Consider the following 21,675-nt stretch of genomic DNA (forward strand, 5'->3'; position numbering starts at 1 on the left):
CCTTCCCCACATCTATAGGTCTTCGTACAGACTAGCTTAGGACTTTAGCAGGTCTGATCGCAGGATCAGGTCCCCTGTTACATCGTAGGGATTCAGCTGAGTTCTATCGTAGGGACAGATCTCCTCTCTTTCCTTAGCTCTGGTAGCAGAACATAAAACAGTAAGTCCAGCCTGCAAATTCTCTAAGGAAAGATTTTTCTGTTCCATCATGGTGTCGGTTCAGGATTTGGCTCATCGCCTGCAGGGACTCTCTCTGGAGGTGGCCGAGCTCCGTCAGCACGTGAGTAACTGTCCTGGAGCACATTTCTTGGAGCCTAAGGTATGTTTGCCGGATTTATTTTTTGGTGAACACCGAGAATTTTTTTCATTTAAAAATGCTTGCTTATTGTATTTTCGTTTGAGACCCAAGTCCTCTGGGGATGAATCCCAGCGCATAGGGTTCATAATGTCACTTTTGCGCAAAGAGCCTCAGGAGTGGGCCTTTTCTTTGCAACCTAGTGATACATGCTTCAGATCAGTGGATAGTTTTTTTTCTGCTTTGGGACTATTATATGATGATCCTGACCGTGTCGCATCAGCTGAGACTGAGTTAAGACGTTTGAGACAGGGATCAGGTAATGTGGAAAAATATTGTACTCATTTCCGTCGATGGTCTACTCAAACAGGGTGGAACGATTCTGCTCTGAAAAGTCTATTTCTTGCTGGGCTCAATGAAAGGGTTAAAGACCTGCTAATTGCTTATCCTACACCTGAAGATTTGCAACAGGCTATGCAATTAGCTATACGGGTGGATAGGAGACTGCGTGCAAGGGTTAATGAGAGCAAATCCTCTGCTATGTCAGTTTCTGGTTATAAGAATGTGTGTACTAACAGTGGTGAACCGATGGAGATTGGATCGGTGGCACCTCACTCTCAAGAAAAAGACCGTAGATTTTCTGAAGGCTTGTGTTTCTATTGCGGAAAATCTGGTCATTTGATTAAAGGCTGTGAGCTTCGTATGAAGAAAGAAAAAAAAATGGTCAGTCATGCCCGTATTGCCTGTTTAAATTCCAAGGGTGTATTTTTAGCTGCTTCCACGATTGCTCAGGAAAAATTAATGGAATTTCGGGTGTTTGTTGATTGTGGGTCTACTCTGAATGTAATTGATGGGGGATTCTTGGAAAGACTCAATTTAAAACCCGAACCTTTATCATCCCCCATTGCTGTGGTTTCTGTGGATGGCTCCCCTTTGAAGAATATTACTCTCAAGGTCTGTGAATTTCCTCTCACTATTAATGGTGTTCACCATGAGAAATTGGATTTGGTAGTTTTGAATAACTTGCCTTCTCCAGTAATATTGGGATTGCCCTGGTTAAAATTTCACAATCCTGTACTGGATTGGTCTACCAGTGAAATTAAATCCTGGAGCCATAAATGTTATGACAAGTGTTGTAACGGGCGTATTGCAGCTTTGGATAGGGGAGAATTGCCTGTTCCTATTCAGGATTTTTGGAGAGTTTTTTCTGAGAAGGAATCGCAGGTTTTGCCTCCTCATAGAGACTATGATTGTTCTATTGAATTTGTCCCTGGAGCGACTCTTCCTAAGAGTCGTTTATTTAACCTTACTATTCCTGAGAGGAAGGCTTTGGAGGAATACATACAGACAAGTTTGGCCGCCGGTCACATTAGGCCCTCTAAGTCTCCTGTGGCGGTTGGATTTTTTTTTGTAAAAAAAAAGGACGGCGGTTTACGTCCTTGTCTGGATTTTCGTGAGATTAACAAAATTACTGTACGCAATCCTTACCCACTGCCATTGATTCCTGATTTATTTAACCAGTTAATGGGGGCCAAGTGATTCTCTAAAATTGACCTTAAGGGGGCATACAATCTGTTGCGCATGAAGGAGGGTGACGAATGGAAGACTGCTTTTAACACTCCTGTGGGTCATTTTGAGAATCTCGTTATGCATTTTGGTCTTACCAATGCTCCTGCATTTTTTCAGAATCTTATTAATGACATCCTTAGACCTTTGATCGGCAAAAATGTGGTTGTGTATTTGGATGACATTCTGATTTATTCGCCTGATCTGGAGTCTCATTGGCGGAGCGTACGTGAGGTATTACAGTTGTTAATGGACAATTCGCTTTTTGCTAAGCTGGAGAAATGTGAGTTCGCTGTACAGAGAATTAGTTTTTTGGGCTACATTGTCTCCAGTGAAGGTTTTGAGATGGACCCGGTTAAAGTTCAGGCTGTACAGGAATGGCCTAGACCTATTGGTTTGAAATCGATACAGAGGTTTTTGGGTTTCGCCAATTATTACAGAAAATTCATAAAAAATTTTTCTAGTATTGTCAAACCTCTGACCGATCTCACCAGGAAAGGTGCTGATGCGGTTCAGTGGTCTTCTGAGGCCATTGAAGCTTTTGTGTATCTCAAGGAGAGGTTCACCTCTGCTCCCATCCTTATGCAGCCTGATGTTACTAGGCCGTTTTTGGTTGAGGTTGATGCTTCCTCTGTGGGGGTTGGCGCAGTATTGTCTCAGGATAACGGGGATGGATTACATCCCTGTGCCTTTTTTTCAAAAAAATTTTCGGAGACTGAACTGAATTACGATATTGGTAATCGGGAATTATTGGCTATTAAACTCGCATTTGAACACTGGCGCCACTTCTTGGAAGGTGCGGAATTTCCCGTTCAGGTTCTTACGGATCATAAAAATCTGATATATCTTGATGCTGCCAAGCACCTGAATGCCCGTCAGGCTAGGTGGGCACTGTTTTTTTCGCGGTTTAATTTCTCCGTTACTTACATCCCTGGTACTAAGAATGTTAAGGCGGATGCCTTGTCTCGCAGTTTTTCTCCCATAGTCGGTGCTGAGAAAGAGGAGAACATTTTACAAGAAGGTGTTGTGATAGCTGCTTTGGACTCCGTTTTGGAAGATGAGATTCTTAAAGCACAGGAGAATGCCCCATCTAACACTCCTCATGGGAGGTTGTTTGTGCCTGGGACCTTTAGGAGAGATTTGTTTGTTGAGTGTCACGAATCTCGGTTGGCAGGTCATCCCGGAATCTCTGAGACCAAGAGACTGGTGGGTCGCAGTTTTTGGTGGCCTGGATGGCAGAAGGAAGTCATTAAGTGGGTGCGTCAATGTACTATATGTGCTAGATCTAAGTCCTCACATACTCCTGCTGCGGGGTTGCTTTGTCCTTTGGAGGTTCCCAGTGCTCCTTGGACACATTTGGCTATGGACTTTATAACTGACCTTCCCCCCTCTGAGGGTTTTACTGTCATCTGGGTGGTTGTGGATCGTTTTAGCAAGATGTGTCACTTGGTTCCCTTCGTCAAACTGCCCTGCGCTAAAACTCTCGCTAAGGCCTTTGTCAAGGAAATTGTCAGACTTCATGGCGTTCCTACTGACATTGTTTCTGATAGGGGTCCTCAGTTCGTGGCTCGTTTTTGGCGTGCCTTTTGTGACAGGTTGGGAGTTCATTTGTCGTTCTCGTCCGGATATCATCCTGAATCTAATGGCCAGACAGAAAGGAAAAACCAGGATGTTGAGCAGTTCTTGCGTTGTTTTGTGGCAGACAATCAAGAGGGGTGGTCTGAGTTTCTGCCACTTGCTGAATTTGCTCTGAACAATCATACATCTTCTTCTGCTGGTTGTTCGCCTTTTTTTTGTTGTTCTGGGAGACATCCGTCGTTTGGGTCGTTCTCCAAGTTGGGATCTGCCGTGCCTGAGGAGGAGAATTTTTCCGGTGATTTGGAGAGAGTTTGGACGGATGTGCGTGGTAATCTTCAGGAGGCCAACAGAAAATCTAAAGACTACTTTGATAGGAAACGACAGGAGGTTTTGTTCGCTGTTGGTGACATGGTTTGGTTGTCCTCTAGGAATCTGCGGTTGAGGATTCCTTCTAAGAAATTGGGTCCCAAGTTTGTAGGGCCCTTTAAGGTGCTTCAGGTTGTCAACCAATCTGCTGTTAGGTTGGAGGTTCCTACCTCCTGGAGAATTAATCCGGTATTTCATGTCTCTCTGTTAAAAAAAGCTGTTGTATCGGATTGTGACGCCTCTGCCTCTGTTCCTCCGGTGGTGGAGGACGGGGAATATGAAATTTCTCGCATCCTTAACTCTAGACGGTATAGAGGTAGTTTGCAGTATCTTGTGGCCTGGAAAGGTTTCGGACCCGAGGATAACTCTTGGGTGAGGTCAGATGATGTTTCCGCGTCCATACTTATCAGAGCGTTTCACAGGAGATTTCCTGATAAGCCTGGTCCTAGGGGATCCGGAGTATCCTCTTAGAAGGGGGGGTACTGTTAGAACCTTGCTCTTAGGTTTTTTCCTTTGCTGGTCACATGACCTTGTTGGCCTATTTAATCCTGCTCCGCCCTTCTGGCTTTGCTGGACTTCATTGTATAACTACTTTCTAGCTAGCCTGTGCTCTGTTTCTAACTCTGTTAGTTTGCTTGGTCTACGGACCTCTATGTTCTATATATTTTGTTTGTTCGTCTGTCTGCTACTTTTTCTGTTAGGAGGTGTCCATTTTCCTCCCAGTCCTTAGTACTTGTAGGGATTCCCTCCCCACATCTATAGGTCTTCGTACAGACTAGCTTAGGACTTTAGCAGGTCTGATCGCAGGATCAGGTCCCCTGTTACATCGTAGGGATTCAGCTGAGTTCTATCGTAGGGACAGATCTCCTCTCTTTCCTTAGCTCTGGTAGCAGAACATAACAGTTACATAGTGGGAGGAGTGAGGTCCCACTGCAGCACAGAGTATTTCAGGAGAGTGATGATGTTAGTGAAGACAAGACACCTGACACCAATTAAAGGAGAGAATTTCCCGTTCAGGATATTTTTTTTAGCCTTCAGTAAAATGTAGTATAATGTCAAAACAGGAGTACATTAACCTCCAGATCTTTTTGAAGAAGCATTGGCGAAACGGCGTCGTTGAGGTGGGACGGCAGCCCTGATATGTGCGGACCTTGCATTACATAATTGTAAGTATATACTTATTCATCACTAATATAACAACACGGGGGACATCTGATTGCACTCTGAGCCATATCCTTTACCTGGGTTTATACAAATCTTACATTGCCCTCGCACCTTAACTTAATTCACTATTGTATAACTAACCCTACTGGAAAAAACATTTCTGTGCTACTGAGTTGCTGTTATGTGGTTTCGCTTGTATGAATATATATAGATATGCAAGTGTCAAACACTGCCTGTTGGTTATATTCTTGAAAGTTCCCGCTTATATATAGTTTTAATGCTTTTAAATATTTTCTACAATAAAAATTAATATTTTTCTAAACAAAGATTGCATTAGTGCCTTCTCTTAGACGGAGTGTACATAGCTCAGAACTGGTTGTTTTGTAACCTTCAGTATTATGTGTCATATTCCAGCAGGACGGGACGTACTTAGAAATTTCCGCTTGTGAATTTTTCTCCCCGTCTACAGTGAATGGCGACGCTCCCGTCAGCAGCTCATACATCAGGACGCCCAAACTCCACCAGTCCACAGCCTGAAAGACGACAATGGCCGAAAAAGAAAGCCATGAAAAAGGTTAAGTAAAGAAGGATTAATCCTCACAAGTAATGAAAGCGTCTAATATAATAGTCTAATGCTCCGAGACTCATTCACTTACCAGTCTAACATCTCTGCTGTCACTGAATGGACGGCTATCCATCACCAGAGATCAGCGGTGACATCACTGAGAATGCCGCCTATCCATCACTAGAGATCAGCGGTGACATCACTGAGAATGCCGCCTATCCATCACCAGAGATCAGCGGTGACATCACTGAGAATGCCACCTATCCATCACCAGAGATCAGCGGTGACATCACTGAGACCGCCGCCTATCCATCACTAGAGATCAGCGGTGACATCACTGAGAATGCCGCCTATCCATCACCAGAGATCAGCGGTGACATCACTGAGAATGCCGCCTATCCATCACTAGAGATCAGCGGTGACATCACTGAGAATGCCGCCTATCCATCACTAGAGATCAGCGGTGACATCACTGAGAATGCCGCCTATCCGTCACCAGAGATCAGCGGTGACATCACTGAGAATGCCGCCTATCAATCACCAGAGATCAGCGGTGACATCACTGAGAATGCCGCCTATCAATCACCAGAGATCAGCGGTGACATCACTGAGAATGCCGCCTATCCATCACTAGAGATCAGCGGTGACATCACTGAGAATGCCGCCTATCCATCACCAGAGATCAGCGGTGACATCACTGAGAATGCCTCCTATCCATCACCAGAGATCAGCGGTGACATCACTGAGAATGCCGCCTATCAATCACCAGAGATCAGCGGTGACATCACTGAGAATGCCTCCTATCCATCACCAGAGATCAGCGGTGACATCACTGAGAATGCCGCCTATCCATCACCAGACATCAGCGGTGACATCATTATATAGGATATATAGATCCCGGTACCTTGTTGTGTCCAGAGTCCCCTCCTCGGACGATCTCCGGCGCCATATATTCGATGGTCCCACAGAAGGAATAGGCTCGCTCAGTCTAAGAGTAAAGAAATGGATCATTTGATGTAGAATAAAGGACACAGGATATAGTATATATTTGGGGTTGGTGTACACAGCACAGTACGGCTCTCCGGTCCTCCATGCTCACATCGCCATACACAATACTGCATTATATGGCATAATCATATTGAGCAGTCATGGTGTCGGCCCCGGCTGGGGGATGTTTTACTTCTGCTCCTGTTTACACGTTACCACCCGCCGCTACATTCCCAGTTATGGTTCCAGGGATAATCGAGGTGAATGTGCCGCATTAATCCCTCACCTGCAATGTCCTGACAGACGAGGATTACAGCATCAGAGACCAGGACAAAGGATTCAAAAACAGTAATACTGATCTTCACTTTTTGGGTCTTTTTCCATTCTAAGGCATAACTCGTACCGTGAGAAAGAGGGAAGCTGCAGCAGCATCCCCCTCCTCCCACCACTCATCTACATGATAACTCTATATGCAATTTATGGAGGCTGAGAGGAAATATACATAGAGCAGGTATTCAATATTCACTACAATATAAGGCACACGTCAAACTTTGGCCCTTCGGCCAAATCTGGCTCTCAGAGTGATTATATTTAGCCTGCGACGCCGGGGACTATGTGGGGCCCATTATACTGTATGGGGGACTATGTGGGGCCATTATACTGTATGGGGGACTATGTGGGGCCATTATACTGTATGGGGGACTATGTGGGGCCATTATACTGTATGGAGGACTATGTGGGGCCATTATACTGTATGGGGGACTATGTGGGGCCATTATACTGTATGGAGGACTATGTGGGGCCATTATACTGTATGGAGGACTATGTGGGCACATTATTCTGTATGGAGGACTATGTGAAGCCCATTATTCTGTATGGAGGACTATGTGGGGCCCATTATACTGTATGGAGGACTATGTGGGGCCATTATACTGTATGGAGGACTATGTGGGGCCCATTATACTGTATGGAGGACTATGTGGGGCCCATTATACTGTATGGAGTACTATGTGGGGCCATTATACTGTATGGAGGACTATGTGGGGCCCATTATACTGTATGGAGGACTACGTGGGGCTCATTATACTATATGGTGGACTATGTGGGGCCCATTATACTATATGGATGACTACGTGGGACCCATTATACTATATGAATGACTACGTGGGACCCATTATACTATATGGATGACTACGTGGGGCCCATTATACTATATGGATGACTACGTGGGGCCCATTATACTATATGGAGGACTACGTGGGGCCCATTATACTATATGGATGACTACGTGGGGCCCATTATACTATATGGATGACTACATGTGGCCCATTATACTGTATGGAGCACTATGTGGGTCCATTATACTGTGTGGAGGACTATGTGGGGCCATTATTCTGTATGGAGCACTATGTGGGGCCATTATACTGTATGGAGGACTATGTGGGCCCATTATACTATATGGAGGACTACATGGGGCCTATTATACTGTACGGGGGACTATGTGGGGCCATTATACTGTATGGAGGACTACGTGGGGCCCATTATACTATATGGTGGACTACGTGGGGCCCATTATACTATATGGAGGACTATGTGGGGCCCATTATACTATATGGAGGACTATGTGGGGCCCATTATACTATATGGAGGACTATGTGGGGCCCATTATACTATATGGATAACTACTTGGGGCCAATTATACTATATGGAGGACTACATGGGGCCAATTATACTATATGGAGGACTACATGGGGCCCATTATACTATATAGAGGACTACATGGGGCCTATTATACTATATGGATGACTACGTGGGGCCCATTACACTGTATGGAGGACTATGTGGGGCCCAGTATACTGTAGGGAGGACTATGTGGGGATCACAGTTGGGGCATCATACTGTGATTGGTCACCATAGTTTGCTGGGGGGGGGGGGGGAGGGGTACAGTAGGGTCATCATGTGGAGGAATTTGCTGTGGGGGTATCATTCTGTGTTTGGGGGGGGGCACTTTTGTTGGCATCATACTTTATTATCTGTATTATTACTTCAAGGTTCTTTATCCTTAGTTATTACATATTTAAATTAGGCTATTGGGCGGGCCATATGCTTTTTACTGCTCTTCAATAACATATTATATTATTCCAGTATGCCCCATTTGTGATCACTAGAGATCAGCGGAGACATCACTGAGAATGCCGCCTATCCATCACTAGAGATCAGCGGTGACATCACTGAGAATGCCGCCTATCCATCACCAGAGATCAGCGGTGACATCACTGAGAATGCCGCCTATCCATCACCAGAGATCAGCGGTGACATCACGGAGAATGCCGCCTATCCATCACCAGAGATCAGCGGTGACATCACTGAGAATGCCGCCTATCCATCACCAGAGATCAGCGGTGACATCACTGAGAATGCCGCCTATCCATCACCAGAGATCAGCGGTGACATCACTGAGAATGCCACCTATCCATCACCAGAGATCAGCGGTGACATCACTGAGAATGCCGCCTATCCATCACCAGAGATCAGCGGTGACATCACTGAGAATGCCGCCTATCCATCACCAGAGATCAGTGGTGACATCACTGAGAATGCCGCCTATCCATCACCAGAGATCAGCGGTGACATCACTGAGAATGCCGCCTATCCATCACCAGAGATCAGCGGTGACATCACTGAGAATGCCACCTATCCATCACTAGAGATCAGCGGTGACATCACTGAGAATGCCGCCTATCCATCACTAGAGATCAGCGGTGACATCACTGAGAATGCCGCCTATCCATCACTAGAGATCAGCGGTGACATCACTGAGAATGCTGCCTATCCATCACTAGAGATCAGCGGTGACATCACTGAGAATGCCGCCTATCCATCACCAGAGATCAGCGGTGATATCACTGAGAATGCCACCTATCACCAGAGATCAGCGGTGACATCACTGAGAATGCCGCCTATCCATCACTAGAGATCAGCGGTGACATCACTGAGAATGCCACCTATCCATCACCAGAGATCAGCGGTGACATCACTGAGAATGCCGCCTATCCATCACCAGAGATCAGCGGTGACATCACTGAGAATGCCGCCTATCCATCACCAGAGATCAGCGGTGACATCACTGAGAATGCCGCCTATCCATCACCAGAGATCAGCGGTGACATCACTGAGAATGCCGCCTATCCATCACCAGAGATCAGCGGTGACATCACTGAGAATGCCACCTATCCATCACTAGAGATCAGCGGTGACATCACTGAGAATGCCGCCTATCCATCACTAGAGATCAGCGGTGACATCACTGAGAATGCCGCCTATCCATCACTAGAGATCAGCGGTGACATCACTGAGAATGCCGCCTATCCATCACTAGAGATCAGCGGTGACATCACTGAGAATGCCGCCTATCCATCACCAGAGATCAGCGGTGATATCACTGAGAATGCCACCTATCACCAGAGATCAGCGGTGACATCACTGAGAATGCCGCCTATCCATCACTAGAGATCAGCGGTGACATCACTGAGAATGCCGCCTATCCATCACCAGAGATCAGCGGTGACATCACTGAGAATGCCGCCTATCCATCACCAGAGATCAGCGGTGACATCACTGAGAATGCCGCCTATCCATCACCAGAGATCAGCGGTGACATCACTGAGAATGCCGCCTATCCATCACCAGAGATCAGCGGTGACATCACTGAGAATGCCGCCTATCCATCACCAGAGATCAGCGGTGACATCACTGAGAATGCCGCCTATCCATCACTAGAGAAATGTAGTTTTTTTTTTTTAAAAAGTGAAGAACCCTAGACGACTGTGTAAGTCACTTACCTCATCTGATAGAAACTCCTTACTGAGACCGAAGTCTGTTAGGACCACGTGGCCGCTGGAGTCCAGGAGGATATTTTCGAGTTTGATATCCCGGTATATTATCCCCAGCTGAAAGTAAAGCAGATTCTCAGTTCTGTGAGACGTCTGCAGACAGTGGAGGACTGGACAGAGACGGAGCTGCAGATAAGTCAGGCATCCGGCACATAAACAGCAATAAATCCTCCGGAGAAGAAGAATGTACACAGCACTACTGGGAGTCTCTCCTGTCCGGAAAGTTTGCTACAATGTATCAGGAGTAATGTATATCTGGCCACAGAGGATTGTCCAGACTGGATACAACTGTAACAAACCCTCAACTGTTAGGCTGTGTGCCCACGATGCGTTTTTTAAGCGTTTCCGCAGCGGAAACGTATTATGTCAGAGCAGATGTTCCACCTCTGTACATAGACAAGATCCCGTTCACTTACAGCAGATATAGAACTAAAACACAAAGTATAGTCGAAAATTGCAGAACTTTTCATTATGCATTGTTTAAGCTTTATTAGGCTATGTGTCCACGCTGCGGAAATGAAGCAGAAATTGTCTGCTTCATTTCTGCATGTTCTCTCCCGGATAAACGCATACGGAATTCCGCACGCGTTTATCGTGCATTTATCGCGCGATTTCCACATGCGGAATTGCCTTGCGTTTTTTATTGCATTGCAAAGGCAATTCCGCTTGCGGAAAAGCAAAATTAATGGACATGCTGCGGATTTTTCCGCGCATCAAAAACGCTGCGGAAAAATCCACAGCATGGGCATTACACTTGCGGAATCCCCTTGGGGACCATGGGGGGCGGATTACATAGCGTTTACCAAGCGTATACACTGCGGAAATTCCACAGCATATACGCTTGAAAAACGCTATGCGGGCACATACCCTTAGCCTACAATCGGAGCCCTCGTTTAATGCCTGTGATGCTTGTGTTACATTGATCTGCGCCCTGCAGCTGTGATAACAAAACGACAATACAATCCCGTGTCGTGTCTCCGTCCTCCATCTCTCCTTCACATTTCACTCCTGTTTGCATTGTTTAGACTACATCCATCCAGCGAGAGAAATAAACTACAGAAAGAAGGGGGACGAGGTCTCGGGTCCCAGCAGAGCCCCCCACTCCTGACATACAAGCTCTGCTCCCGACTCCCTGACCTGACTGCATCAATGCAAATATTAATGTCGCCTTCTGCGGGCGGGCGGCCACAATTGGGCTTTTGTGTGTCACTGTGTCAAAGGCTGCGAGAGGAAAGCTAGGGAGCTGTCCTAATCCACCCTGGGGCGATATTCTGAAGGCTTTCAGTAACGCCTCTACCTCCAAAATGTGCAATACAATGGTAATTGCAATACTTCAACGACTGCAAAATGTGACTTTGCAAGGACTAAAGCCTCCTCCACCCCCCAATCCTCTACCCCTCTGCTGCAAGAGAGCAAATATCAGCTCGCCTCTTTAGGACCTTCGATCTATGGTGCTCAGAAAACCCGTCCTGTTCTGCAGCTTCAGACTATACTTTGTGGTACAGTTCGTAATCATTTTCAAGATCTCGGCTTACCATCAGTGAATATTCTTTGAGCGCTATGGAGCCGGTGAAATGGAAGACAGTAGAGATAATAAACCGCTTCTGTCTTCTCCCCAGGGTCTATCAGGCAGCTGCGGACTGGACCTGCTCCTCCTACACTGACCTTTATGTGGTTAAAGCTCAGGACCAAGCAATGAAAGTTTATGGCGCTTGGTAGTTATCAGGTTAGTAGTGTTGCCCGGCGCCATTCACTTCTGCGTCGGGAGGTGTGCACTGCGCAGTGCCAAAAATATTGCATCTGTACATATCTGCAAGGGCGCGCACGACTGGCAGGCATCAGGTCTCCTAATTATTAGAATAGGACAAGTGCACGATACCTGCCGATTGTGCACGCGCCTCAGTGGGCAAGTGGGGACACAACGTCACTGGCACCACTCATCTCCGATGTGGGAGTGAGCGGTGCTGGACATCCCTTTCAGGTTCCATTCACACAGAGCTGTCCAATCACATTTTATGTACAGCAATTTCCATGAAATCATTGCAAAATTTTAAAAGTTTGCAAAATAAAAAATGTGTTATGGTTACACTGCAAGAATGTGCTGCAGAACTAGGAACATTGGCATATCAGGATTCCAGGAAAGCTGGGTGCCACCCCCTCCTGGAGCTGTGATGGCTGCCATATGTGTTGTCAGCTAGCTTTCCCAGGAATAACGATCCCGTACATTATACCTGGTGAAGGGCTATGTACGATTAAGGTTTCCCGATTTGTTTGTAGGCGTAGAACAGATCCTGGAAATGGAATTATCTTTTAAGTGTCTGCATTTATGAGCTCTTAACATGAGCGTCATGAAAAACACGGAAATAATAAAACCAGTGTTTAGTCAGCCACTTATCTCCCGGCAGAGCGCTCCACCTCTACGCCATTTATAACCCTCCCCGATTCCTTCCTGAGCCACCTACGGGGGTCAGGTCCTACAAGTGTCAGAAGGTGAAGACCCCAATAAGCGGCAGCAGACTCACCTTGTGCAGGTGCTCGAGGGCCAGGACGATCTCCCCGATGTAGATCTGTACTTCACACTCCGTGAATTTTTCCCTCTGGGATAAATGCGTAAAAAGCTCACCTCCATTAATGTAATCTGCAAAAAGAGAATTAAACCAGACACAGAATAATAAAAAGGGAAAGTTCAGACTCTACTTTACCCAAAGGCAGAGTAAAAGTGTGGTCCCGCTGCCCTCAATCCCCAATAGAAAAAACACTATTCAAATATGTGCAGGACCTGTCCTGATTATCAAGATTGGTAACTTGCCATCCATTGTTCATCAGCATTCTGCCAGCACTAGAGATGCTGGAACTTTCTTTCTCTCACTTCCCAGCATGCATTGCTTTTTTGCTATTTTCCAATGGCTTGTCTAATGAATGGAGAATCTGTTATGCCTGTATGCAGTTTGGCAAAAGTAGACAAAGATCTGCCACAACTCCATGTACAGAGACAAAGACCCGTCCCCAAAACCTACAGAGAGGTCAAAGACCCGTTACCTCTACCCAAACAGAAACAAAAGGATCTCCCCTGCTCTATGTACAGAGACAAAGACCGGCCCCCGCTCGCCACACAGAGACAAAGACCGGCCCCCGCTCGCCACACAGAGACAAAGACCGGCCCCCGCTCGCCACACAGAGACAAAGACCGGCCCCCGCTCGCCACACAGAGACAAAGACCGGCCCCTCTCACCACACAGAGACAAAGACCGGCCCCCGCTCGCCACACAGAGACAAAGACCGGCCCCCGCTCGCCACAGAGACAAAGACCATCCCCTCTCACCACACAGAGACAAAGACCGGCCCCCGCTCGCCACACAGAGACAAAGACCGGCCCCCGCTCGCCACACAGAGACAAAGACCGGCCCCCGCTCGCCACACAGAGACAAAGACCGGCCCCCGCTCGCCACACAGAGACAAAGACCGGCCCCCGCTCGCCACACGGAGACAAAGACCGGCCCCCGCTCGCCACACAGAGACAAAGACCGGCCCCCGCTCGCCACACAGAGACAAAGACCGGCCCCTGCTCGCCACACAGAGACAAAGACCGGCCCCCGCTCGCCACACAGAGACAAAGACCGGCCCCTCTCACCACACAGAGACAAAGACCGGCCCCCGCTCGCCACACAGAGACAAAGACCGGCCCCCGCTCGCCACAGAGACAAAGACCATCCCCTCTCACCACACAGAGACAAAGACCGGCCCCCGCTCGCCACACAGAGACAAAGACCGGCCCCCGCTCGCCACACAGAGACAAAGACCGGCCCCCGCTCGCCACACAGAGACAAAGACCGGCCCCCGCTCGCCACACAGAGACAAAGACCGGCCCCCGCTCGCCACACAGAGACAAAGACCGGCCCCCGCTCGCCACACAGAGACAAAGACCGGCCCCCGCTCGCCACACAGAGACAAAGACCGGCCCCCGCTCGCCACACAGAGACAAAGACCGGCCCCCGCTCGCCACACAGAGACAAAGACCGGCCTCCGCTCACCACACAGAGACAAAGACCGGCCTCCGCTCACCACACAGAGACAAAGACCGGCCCCCGCTCACCACACAGAGACAAAGACCGGTCCCCGCTCACCACACAGAGACAAAGACCGGTCTCCGCTCACCACACAGAGACAAAGACCGGCCCCCGCTCACCACACAGAGACAAAGACCAGTCCCCAAAACTTACACAGAGGTCAAAGACCCGTCACCTCTACCCAAACAGAAACAAAGTCTCTCCCCTGCTCTATGTACAGAGACAAAAACCGGCCCCCGCTCACCACACAGAGACAAAGACCGGCCCCCGCTCACCACACAGAGACAAAGACCGGCCCCCGCTCGCCACACAGAGACAAAGACCGGCCCCCGCTCGCCACACAGAGACAAAGACCGGCCCCCGCTCGCCACACAGAGACAAAGACCGGCCCCCGCTCGCCACACAGAGACAAAGACCAGCCCCCGCTCGCCACACAGAGACAAAGACCGGCCCCCGCTCGCCATACAGAGACAAAGACCGGCCCCCGCTCGCCACACAGAGACAAAGACCGGCCCCCGCTCACCACACAGAGACAAAGACCGGCCTCCGCTCACCACACAGAGACAAAGACCGGCCCCCGCTCACCACACAGAGACAAAGACCGGCCCCCGCTCACCACACAGAGACAAAGACCGGTCCCCGCTCACCACACAGAGACAAAGACCGGCCTCCGCTCACCACACAGAGACAAAGACCGGCCCCCGCTCACCACACAGAGACAAAGACCAGTCCCCAAAACTTACACAGAGGTCAAAGACCCGTCACCTCTACCCAAACAGAAACAAAGTCTCTCCCCTGCTCTATGTACAGAGACAAAAACCGGCCCCCGCTCACCACACAGAGACAAAGACCGGCCCCCGCTCACCACACAGAGACAAAGACCGGCCTCCGCTCACCACACAGAGACAAAGACCGGCCCCCGCTCACCACACAGAGACCAAGACCGGCCCCCGCTCACCACACAGAGACAAAGACCGGCCCCCGCTCGCCACACAGAAGCAAATACCCGTCCCTGCTCACCACACAGAGACAAAGACCGGCCCCGCCCACCACACAGAGACAAAGACCGGCCCCCGCCCACCACACAGAAGCAAATACCCGTCCCCGCTCACCACACAGAGACAAAGACCGGCCCCCGCCCACCACACAGAAGCAAATACCCGTCCCCGCTCACCACACAGAGACAAAGACCGGCCCCCGCTCGCCACACAGAGACAAAGACCGGCCCCCGCTCGCCACACAGAGACAAAGACCGGCCCCCGCTCGCCACACAGAGACAAAGACCGGCCTCCGCTCACCACACAGAGACAAAGACCGGCCTCCGCTCACCACACAGAGACAAAGACCGGTCCCCGCTCACCACACAGAGACAAAGACCGGCCTCCGCTCACCACACAGAGACAAAGACCGGCCCCCGCTCACCACACAGAGACAAAGACCAGTCCCCAAAACTTACACAGAGGTCAAAGACCCGTCACCTCTACCCAAACAGAAACAAAGTCTCTCCCCTGCTCTATGTACAGAGACAAAAACCGGCCCCCGCTCACCACACAGAGACAAAGACCGGCCCCCGTTCACCACACAGAGACAAAGACCGGCCCCCGCTCGCCACACAGAGACAAAGACCGGCCCCCGCTCGCCACACAGAGACAAAGACCGGCCTCCGCTCACCACACAGAGACAAAGACCGGCCCCCGCTCACCACACAGAGACAAAGACCGGCCCCCGCTCGCCACACAGAGACAAAGACCGGCCCCCGCTCGCCACACAGAGACAAAGACCGCCCCCCGCTCGCCACACAGAGACAAAGACCGGCCCCCGCTCGCCACACAGAGACAAAGACCAGCCCCCGCTCGCCACACAGAGACAAAGACCGGCCCCCGCTCGCCATACAGAGACAAAGACCGGCCCCCGCTCGCCACACAGAGACAAAGACCGGCCCCCGCTCACCACACAGAGACAAAGACCGGCCTCCGCTCACCACACAGAGACAAAGACCGGCCCCCGCTCACCACACAGAGACAAAGACCGGCCCCCGCTCACCACACAGAGACAAAGACCGGTCCCCGCTCACCACACAGAGACAAAGACCGGCCTCCGCTCACCACACAGAGACAAAGACCGGCCCCCGCTCACCACACAGAGACAAAGACCAGTCCCCAAAACTTACACAGAGGTCAAAGACCCGTCACCTCTACCCAAACAGAAACAAAGTCTCTCCCCTGCTCTATGTACAGAGACAAAAACCGGCCCCCGCTCACCACACAGAGACAAAGACCGGCCCCCGCTCACCACACAGAGACAAAGACCGGCCTCCGCTCACCACACAGAGACAAAGACCGGCCCCCGCTCACCACACAGAGACAAAGACCGGCCCCCGCTCACCACACAGAGACAAAGACCAGTCCCCAAAACTTACACAGAGGTCAAAGACCCGTCACCTCTACCCAAACAGAAACAAAGTCTCTCCCCTGCTCTATGTACAGAGACAAAAACCGGCCTCCGCTCACAATACAGAGACAAAGACTGTCCCCGCTCACCACACAGAGTCAAAGACCGGCCTCCGCTCACCACACAGAGTCAAAGACCGGCCCCCGCTCACCACACAGAGACCAAGACCGGCCCCCGCTCACCACACAGAGACAAAGACCGGCCCCCGCTCGCCACACAGAAGCAAATACCCGTCCCTGCTCACCACACAGAGACAAAGACCGGCCCCGCCCACCACACAGAGACAAAGACCGGCCCCCGCCCACCACACAGAAGCAAATACCCGTCCCCGCTCACCACACAGAAGCAAATACCCGTCCCCGCTCACCACACAGAGACAAAGACCGGCCCCCGCTCACCACACAGAGACAAAGACCGGCCCCCGCTCACCACACAGAGACAAAGAACGGCCCCGTTCACCACACAGAGACAAAGACCGGCCCCTCTCGCCACACAAAGAAAAAGACCGGCCCCCGCCCACCACACACACAGAGACAAAGACTGGCCCCCGCTCACCACACAGAGACAAAGACCGTCCCCGCTCACCACACAGAGATAAAGACCGGCCGCCGCTCACCACACAGAGACAAAGACCGGCCCCCGCCCACCACAGAGACAAAGGCCAGCCCCCACTCACCATACAGAGACAAAGACCGGCCCCCCGCTCACCACACAGAGACAAAGACCGGCCCCCCGCTCACCACACAGAGACAAAGACCGGCCCCCCGCTCACCACACAGAGACAAAGACCGGCCCCCCGCTCACCACACAGAGACAAAGACCGTCCCCGCTCACCACACAGAGACAAAGACTGACCCCCGCTCACCACACAGAGACAAAGACCGGCCCCCACTCGCCACACAGAGACAAAGACCGGCCGCCGCTCACCACACACACACACACACACACACACACACACACACACACACACACACACACAGAGAGACAAAGACCATCCCCTCTCACCACACAGAATGAATATTGAGCCCCTCTTCAGTCTCTTTGGCGACATATTGGCATCCCAGCACCCGGACTCTACCAATCCAAACTTACAATGTGTCTCTGACTTGTTAAAAGTTCTCTTAAAGTTGCACTAACTAATTGCCTCCATCCTCTCCCAACATTCATATCAAATCTGTCGGCATGTGTATAACAAGGGGCAGATAACGAGGTTGTACAATGAAGGCAGATCGAGAACTTGCATCTCCGAACCTCAGATCCACCCGGCAGCGAGGTTCCCTACTTTATTCCACCATCTCCTTCATATCGAGAGCGTTCATTGCTCCTCTGCAGTGGGCTCTGTGCCCAGATGCCTTGCACACATTTCCCCAGATAAAAGCATGTTTGCCTCTGGCACAGTGAAGCTTGTGTTATGCACAGTATAATACCGTCACATTCTAACACCTAATGTATAAAATATATATACTCATTCTTACCCAAAATGAGATGAAGTTTTGTGTCCGTCTGGAAAGCGTAATGAAGTGTTACAAGGAATGGAGACTGGCGGATGTGTTCCAGCACCTGCCGCTCCGTCCGCGTGTGCTCCGCAGTCTTGGCTTTCTGGATGATAGTCGCCTTTTTTAAAACTTTCATGGCGTAAAGCTTCCCGGAGTCATGGCCGCTGATCTTCCGGACCAGGAAAACTTTGCCATAAGCTACAAAGTAAAAGACGGCAATTAGAAACTATGATTCTCCATGGTGGAGTCAGGCTGAGATTCTCAGCGCACGTCATGAAAGCGGCAACGGCTTCCAGCTGATTGATCAGCAATTCATCGCAGATTGCTCGCTTACCATTAACAACCATGCAATTTCTGCAGCCATTTGCAATAACACAGCAGAAAGCAGCAGCAACTTTTACAAGGCGGTGTAGTCGCAGACAGTGGGTTACCCGAGTGCAACCCCCGCTATAGAGTGCAGCCACCGACCCAATTCAGCTGCAAGTCTCCTGATGGGATCCCCTTTGTATCGGTAAAAGAAGCGGCCGCTTGGTCCTCATTTTTTCACTGCAATGGAAGTTAGGGGACACGGGAACCCAATAACACTGCTGTGGTCACCAGCGGGGTGCTGCTCTTTACAGGCTAAAAGAGGGGTGTCCCAAACGGGTAACCTGTGTAATCCTCCTAACCAGACTGCTCCTGTTATAAAATCCCACTACAGCGTCCATCTTTGTCCTTTTCCCTATTGCACATTTTTTTAATTTTTATTTCTATAGTTGGACAAGATCTGCACCAAAACCACAAAAGGATGAAGAAAGAGGCGTCCAAACTGCTGACTGCTCAGACAGGACGTCCCCCCACTGCCGAGGTTGGGTAACACCAATGACGCACCTAGTTTTGTGTTGCACATCCTGATCCTGCCACCATCAATACGAGGTGTGTCTATGAACCCGATTACAAATATGACACCTCTATAGGGGTCTATGTAGCAACGGATTTGCTGTTTCTGCCAGCGGACCCCGGTCAAGTGCAGGTTGCACCTAGATCCAGAGAGGCGCCATTCACTTGGAGGATTTCCCAGCGACACCTCCAGTAGATGCCATTTTATTTGCATACATTGCACATTGACTTCAGATTAAAATATATGCTGAACAGCAAAGGAAAAATGCAGCAAACGCTCCTATTCCATAAAACTGGAAACACAGAATATACCGCAATGTACCAGCCCAACACGACCCCCGCTTGTAATCCGTCAGATGAATGGCGCCTTATGTATACGTGCAGCCTAGCCATACTTTTTGTGTTTCCATTTCTTACTATTTTCAAGATCTCTGGCTGCCGACAGTAAATGGAAACCTTCTCATTGACCTCCTGCTAATACTCCAGATCCCGGCCTGTGAGAAATAGCTGCTCTGTATGGATCCCCTTCCTCTGCCTCTAGGTATAAACCAGGATGCTCACAGAAAGCAGAGATCTCGATAACGGTGAAGAATGCAAACATAAAGGGGAAAGTTGCAGAATTTTTCATTATGTGATGATGCAGAATCAGTGACATGAAGTTCTTCACACACAAAGAGGCAGATTAAACGGATAGATCCAGCTCGGGAGGCATTGTTGAATTCTCAGATATTCAGCATCACTGATTAAGGAAACAATTGCACGAGCCGCCCACAGAGAGAAGCTCGATATATGGAGGTGTGAGCTACAAGAAAATGTCAGGATGAGGCAGTGAAAAGCTGCACATTAGGACCCATGTACAAGGGAGTATGGCGGTACACGGCGCCCTCCGGTACTGCATGTGACGCACCCCTGGGCCTGTGTCGCGCAGCGTTGCGCACGCGGGAGCTTACCCGGAGCCGGATCTGTTGAGGGTTGTAGTCTCGTGGCGGTGACCCGGTCCGTGCCCAGGGAGTCAGACTAAGTGGCGCTGTATCAGCGGTAGATGTTGTACGACTACGCCACCCGTTGAATGCAGCTATGGAGCTGCCGCTGCAGGACAGTCCGCTGAGGCCGGTGGATGGATGGTGCAGCGTAGATGGTATAACCCCCAACGGGAGGGGTATGGCCTCAGGGCAGCAGATGTGGATAATGGGGGTAGCAGGAACCACTCGGAGACGGTACGGTGTAGTTCAGGGTCTTTACTGGTGACAAAGATAGACCCTCCCGGAGTACTGGCTAGCGATTGGGGCCTGGTCAGTCCTTGAGCAGATGGGATCTCCCCTGGCCAGGCGGAGTTGTAGGTCTCCCAAACTAACTGTACTCTTCTGGCTACCTTGCTAGAGGCGGGTATAAGTAGCCCACGTCCCTGAGTGTACCGTGTGGTGCTCACCCGTATGGCCGGTGACTCGGGGCCTTCTAGTGGCTTCCGCTCCACGATGGCGGTGCTGGTCCCACGCGTGTGACCGTGCCTTCGGGCTTCTTGGCCAGAGGACCTGAAATCCCCTGCCTGACGGATTCTGCTGCTGGGTAGGAGTTAGTCCCCACAGCCTCGGACTCCGGGTCCGGTAAGAAATCTTCTCAGTCAGGGCGAGCTCTGCAGCTGCCAGCCCCTGACTCCTTGTAACACTGCTCCCACAGAGCTCCTGTTGTTTCTTCCCATAGCTGCTTCTCTTCTCTGTCTCTACTTCTGGCATGGCCCAGGAGCTGGGCCCAGCCGGAGCCACAGCTCCCTGTCAGCCCTCCTGGCTGAACTCTCCCTCTGAACTCTCTAACCCTGCCTCAGCCCCAGGTTTATATAGGGGAAGTTCTTCCCCTCCCAGGACTCGGCAGGAGGTGTGGCATGCATAGGATCCCTGACCAAGAGACCTCCCACCTGCTCTCAGACGTAACATTGCTTGTTACTGTGGAAACCAGACCCCTGGGGTGCCACACATGCACAGGACCTATGCTCCCGTAGAAGCAGTCCTGCCAGTATGTAAGGCATCCGAATCATGCATTACAGCCACTTCTGAGGCCTCAGCCTGCATTCACATGTCGCGGTTTTGCAAAAACTGCCGCAACATATGGAAAGGTAAATATCTCATATCCAAAATGGCTTTAAAGTGACCTACCTCCTGTGCCCAGGACCTTCAGGAGCTCGAAGTTTTCGATTCCAACCTTCTCTGCGTGTCCCGTTAAGTTTGCTGTAAAAGAAATCCATAAGATATTATGGGGCCAAATTAATTAATTAATGAAGCAGGAAAGCAGCCATATTTCATAGTCATCCTCCATTATTGATCATTATGATGTGGGGAACGTCCGGCTGAGGCTCGCGGGTCACATGTAATCA

At 50.2% G+C, this 21,675-nt stretch overlaps 1 protein-coding gene across 1 annotated transcript in view; it reads right to left on the reverse strand.

Moving 5' to 3' along the window:
• The window catches only part of RPS6KA5 (ribosomal protein S6 kinase A5), a 51,286-nt gene that overhangs the window by 14,786 nt on the left and 14,825 nt on the right, over nt 1-21,675 (reverse strand). Inside the window, exons 2-7 of the mRNA XM_073638243.1 lie at nt 21,458-21,529; nt 18,408-18,626; nt 12,937-13,052; nt 10,364-10,471; nt 6,439-6,522; nt 5,399-5,502 (exon numbers count right to left, since the gene is read on the reverse strand). Of these exons, the coding sequence (XP_073494344.1) occupies nt 5,399-5,502; nt 6,439-6,522; nt 10,364-10,471; nt 12,937-13,052; nt 18,408-18,626; nt 21,458-21,529 (703 nt within the window). The remainder of the gene's footprint in view (nt 1-5,398; nt 5,503-6,438; nt 6,523-10,363; nt 10,472-12,936; nt 13,053-18,407; nt 18,627-21,457; nt 21,530-21,675) is intronic.

Source organism: Phyllobates terribilis, unplaced genomic scaffold (assembly GCF_046119375.1).
Source record: "Phyllobates terribilis strain yellow unplaced genomic scaffold, ASM4611937v1 Scaffold_7__3_contigs__length_470593459, whole genome shotgun sequence".
NCBI classification, from domain to species: Eukaryota; Metazoa; Chordata; class Amphibia; order Anura; family Dendrobatidae; genus Phyllobates; species Phyllobates terribilis.